Below are 5,238 nucleotides of genomic sequence, written 5' to 3'. Positions count from 1 at the left end.
TCACAAAGCCACAAGACTTAAGATATCAAAGTATTTATTAAGTTCAAATAAACATATAATAGAGCCATAATTATTGTCATAAATATTAATATTAGCCTTATACTTAAGTAGCAATATCATGATTCTATAAATAAATCCATATTAGTAAAATGACATAAATAAAATGTATATTTATAACAATAAATAAATTCATAAATATAAACTATTAATTATTAAAAGAAAGCTATTTAGGTTTTTTTCCCCTAAAGGAATGGGAAGTAATATTTTTGTAAAAATAGACTGGCTTAAAAATAAATTTCTGTGTCTAAAACGCCAACTACAATAAAACATTAGCAATAAATCTCATGATTGTTCTCTTTTTAAGCTAAGTAGGGGTTTATATGTTTATAAACCCATGACTATGGAGTTTGACTTCCCATTTTCCTTTTGGTAAAAGAAAACCTCTGAGGGTCTTGTTATTTCCTACAGGAAGGGTTATTATCCATTTTCCAGCTTTGCTGTGATTAAATGCAGGCATTTCTCAGGGTCATAAACAGCAAATCCAGTTCTCCAATTGCTTTGATCTCTCCACTTTCTCCAAGCTGTAAACATAAGAAAACACAAGTATTTGAGTGTTTATACCATATTTTTAAGAGAGGGACAAATTAGAAGAAGATAGCTTGGTTAGGTTGCTGGAACAGAAACCAAGTTTTAGCCTTTTGTAAAAGATTAATAGTAATACCTTTTAACAAGAATATTATATGATTCACCAAAGACCTTAAAATCATGGCTATCTGAACTAAGAGGGCACCAAGAGGCATCCATCTCTGGTGTACCTCACTCTAATGAAGTTGTTTAAAATCACTTCCTAACCAGAGCAAACAGATGGAAGCCGTGCAGGGGGAACCTAGAGTGAGGCCCATTATGCCTTGTCCTACCCCATAGCCCTACAATCTTCTATGACGAATATATTATTTACAACAATAGCCTTGAATCAAAACCACACATTTACCAATACACGTGGGCTTTTTCTGTTCTCACCTTTCTGACAAAGGAAAAAAAACAGGTTTCCTTTTTTGTGAAAATACTGTATTAGTCCCATTCAGTTGCTTGAATTAGTAGAAAGCCAAATACAGTTTCTAACATTCCTTCTCTCTTCCTTCCAAGTAGTATGTAAGTGAGGCTTTCAAACCCAGTGGAAAAGAGAGCCCAAATTCAAGTCCAAAGCATCTTCCTCTGAAATTCATCTACTCTATTAAATTCGCTCTAGATTATTTGAAGGAAAGCCATCATTGTCCTCTATGCTTTGCTCTCCTTTCTCGCCCTGCTTTCTTCCACCATTCCACCTTTCCACTCTTCCTTTGCATTAAGGTCAAAGGATCTTCATGAAAAAATTTTTAAAGCCTATCTTGTCCTACTGTCTGTCATCCATTCTACTACAGCCTGCTATCTGCTTTTCCCTCCAGTGACAGGAAATTAATACATCCCAAGACTTCCTTCTCATTTCAGACAGCACTGACCAGTTTTTCCTCATTTGAGCTTCCTCTGAACAACATCGCTCTCTTCTGCCTCTGCCGTCTGGAGTGACAAGGTAAAAAAGGCATAGCCACTCTTCCACATGACAACCTATTGCACATGTGAAAGTTGATTCTCTCAAAAAGGAGTAAAAGCTCTAAAATCTGTTTTCCCACACAGATCACCATCAGATGTTTCTCTCTCACACTTCACTCTTCTAAAGGCCACAAAGTAAACTGACTTCAGAGATTTTTCAAACCAGAACGGCAAACACTTCTTCTTGGGTAGGGCATGCCCATGTCCAGCCCTCCACACCTAGGGAATAGTTCTATGACAAGAGAATTGAGCTTCACAGTGAAAACTGCAAAGGAAAAAACCATTCTGTTCGTTAAATCATGCTCAGGAAGAAACCTTTTGTGGAAAAAACATCAAGGTGGGGAAAAGGGGAAATTGTGACTATGCTTGTTGCTGAAAATTTCATCAACTAGAGACTTCGTGTTTCTGAGGTTTAATTGTACCTGCTTGCAAGAGCATCACTTTCGCTGCTACTAATCATTCCTCTGGTTTTGGGATGAGTCACAATTGCTAGTCTGAGCCTTCTACTGTTATTCTTTTCCCCAAATAGGCCACATAATAGTATCATTCACTGTAGAAATATATACTAGCCTACACCAGATAGATGCTCACTGTCTACCTAAGGATTTATTGCAGTGGAAAGGAGACTAGAAAGGAAGGGAAGGCGACAGAGGAAGAAAAGATTTCCAATTCGAACTTCCATATTACTATAAAAAATCTACTACTAATATTTTCATTCTATTTGAAACTGTGTAAAGAAAATTGAGGGTTGTTCACTCATGCTTTTAAATTCAAATCAATAGCTGTTGGGTATTATATTATGGTAATTAAATATAAGTATCAGTCATTTCAGAAATTCAGCCTCTATTCGAGTCAAGTTCTTTTGTTATGATTGTTCTGGGTTTATTTCTCCAAGTTTTAAATCATCAAATTAATGGCTTAAAAAAAAATCACTTCAAATAAATTTACCCCCAGGCCCTTTTCTGTTCTTGAACAAGTGCTTTTTCAGATTACATGGACTAGCAGGAATTTTAAATTTCCCTAAGAATTTACAATACTAAAACTAATTTATATGAATTGCTGCTGGAAGATTGCTAGCCTGGTTGGGATGTAGGAGAACTGTATTCTAGCCCTGGCTCTGCCACTGGCCACCCCCAAGAAATAGGGTGATGAGATTAGAAAATCTAATTTCCCATACAGTTCTAGGATTCCATGATTTGCAAAATTTAGCAAGTGATTTATAAATATATAGACAGATCTATGTACATATACACCTAAATTATCAAACTAATAGTAGAAGAATCAAGTAAAAAATCATAATTTGCAGGGTAAAAGAAAGAAAGGAAAGAAAATAAAAAACATTTGTCTCTCCTATTTAACAATTCAACATTAAATAGTTATTAGTAGTACCTCTTTCACTGTGTCCTTCAGCTTTTGCACATTCCTGTGGATATGCTGGTTATCACTCTCAATATGCTACAAAATGAAAAGCAGAGTAATTATTTTAACATTGTCGTACTGACATCTTATGAACCTCAGTGTCCCTGACTGAGGTGTTACAATTCACCTGGAATTAAAGCTCTTAGCATTTGTGCCCACAATGACCTAGATTTCACCAGTGACCTAAATTTTCTGAGCTCTTGAATTCTCTTGGACATCAAAATCCAGTCATTTCCCTTATATAGGACCTCTCCTCACTTTTGGGAAATCCTACTGAGGTTTAAGTTTGTGGAAAGAGTAGAGTGGTTTATGCAAATTCTGTCAAGATTACAACCTTAACTGGACCTCATAAAAAAATGCATACTCAGGACAAGCCATACCTAAAACATGTTGTGTGAACAGTGGGCCCTCTTCAATAAGTACTAGGTGCCCTTTGCTCTGCCTACTTTATTCAAAAGTTTTCCATAGTTTTAAATGTTCAAAGGCATCAAATTTACACACCTTTGATTTTGTCACTTCCCAAGACATCAAGAGGGTGGGAGTCTTTGTCCACCTACCTTGGAACATTAAACCTTCCCATTTCCCTCTTTCCCATCCCTTCCCTTGTTCAATCTATACTCAGTGGATCCATTCCCACATCTAGGTGTTTTTTCTTACAGCTCCCAATACCATTCTTGTCTCACATAACCTGGGTTGCTTTTCCCAGGGACAAATGAGCTTTCCACGCACTTGTCTTTCAGACCCCATTCATCACCATAAACTCAAAATGTTACTCAATTAAAGCAAAAACAAATACTCTGTGATTCCAAGTGACTCCTATAATGATGTTGCTGAGATACTTCTTACTGCCAACATGGGATGGGGCAATGAGGATTGGGGGGAAAGGGCTCTAAATGGAAGAAGGAGGGAAAGCAGGTAACTAGGACTGGGTGGACTTAGGCTGAGAGGACTTACGCATTGGCTAAGCTTGTTGCTGAGCCTGGCCAGGAAGGGCACCACCTCTTGCATGTAGGGCTGGAACCTATCAGACTGGGGGAGGAGCACTTCTTCAACTGTAAAGTTCAGCACCTGCTTCATCAGATAGCAGCGCTCACTCATCTGCAGGCAAAAGTGAAACATCAGGGGTCATATTAGGGCACATCCAGAAGACCCAAACCATTATTACCACCACTCCAAGTAACCATGGATGGCACCTTGCCCTGCCTATCACTCCTATGGCTTACCTTGACTCCACGGAACAATTTCTCTCCAATGAGACGAACGTCTGTGTTGTTATCTACCAAACTAGCCTGGAAGAGAAGAAAAGACTAAGTGGTTGGACATTGAGGAGATAAAAGAAAAGTCTGTAAGTAAAGGCGCACTTTATTCCCTCTCCCAAGAGCAGCCCTATGAAGATTAAGGAAAGAATTCAGATGTGTGCATGAGTTTAAAACAATGCACCGAAAGGTACAGGGAAAATGAATAGCCAGATGGGCTACTACTTGGTTCCTTTTGGAGTAAAACTCAATGTACGTATTTTAAAGGCCAAAATGGAAGGTGTTCTGATAAAGCCCAATTTACAAAGAGTCTATAAAGAGACAGAAAATGACTTCTGGTCTACCAGAAGAGATAAATGATGGGTTCTTAAAGATCTTAGATGTGCTATGCAGAAAAATTTAAGAACTATTTGAGTTCCAAGTAGGTAAGATACAAAAGAGAGAGATTGAGATGAGTACCTCCTTGGCCAGCATGAAGGTGCGGTTGGTGATATAGGGCTGCTGGAAGTTGGACTTGTCAAGCGTGCAGTGAGACCTGATGGGCACAGCTGCTCCTCCCTGCACCGACAGGGCAATGAGAAGAAGGCAGCTGGCAGCCAGAGTCCCCATAAGGGAAAAGCTCACAGATTTCTGCAGGGTGGCCATTGCAGACAATTCTAACTCGATCGATTGGCAGCTGGAAAGAAGAACCTGGTATCAAGAAAACAAGAACATAAAGGGAAGAAAATTAAGTATCAAGAAGTGTTACAACAAGCAAACCTATCATACTAAGTTTGCTGAAACACTTACCTGTTTCAATGATTCTGCTTGTGATGGAAAGGTAGAAGCTGCTGCTTTTATAGCCCTTAGGAAACCAAATTTTTTTTATTGTGAAAAATATGACATCAGCAATTATCTAATTTCCAGTGTCGTCTTCTGAGAACTACCTAACCACCATAGAAGCCCACAAAATGCCACCTCCCATCCTTCCCAC

General features: G+C 38.4%; 1 protein-coding gene across 1 annotated transcript; it reads right to left on the bottom strand.

Annotated features, from left to right (window-relative positions):
• Window positions 1-503: 503 nt before the first annotated feature.
• IL22 (interleukin 22) lies at window positions 504-4,910 on the bottom strand. The gene is made up of 5 exons (XM_016199908.2): window positions 4,725-4,910; window positions 4,233-4,298; window positions 3,964-4,107; window positions 2,980-3,045; window positions 504-581 (listed from the first exon to the last, which is right to left on the bottom strand). The coding sequence occupies exons 1-5, from the start codon at window positions 4,908-4,910 to the stop codon at window positions 504-506; spliced, it is 540 nt and encodes a 179-aa protein (XP_016055394.2).
• Between the last annotated feature and the right edge of the window lie 328 nt (window positions 4,911-5,238).

The sequence above is a fragment of the Miniopterus natalensis genome, chromosome 2 (genome assembly GCF_054644295.1).
Source record: "Miniopterus natalensis isolate mMinNat1 chromosome 2, mMinNat1.hap1, whole genome shotgun sequence".
NCBI classification, from domain to species: Eukaryota; Metazoa; Chordata; class Mammalia; order Chiroptera; family Miniopteridae; genus Miniopterus; species Miniopterus natalensis.
This window is presented reverse-complemented; position numbering and strand designations above follow the sequence as displayed.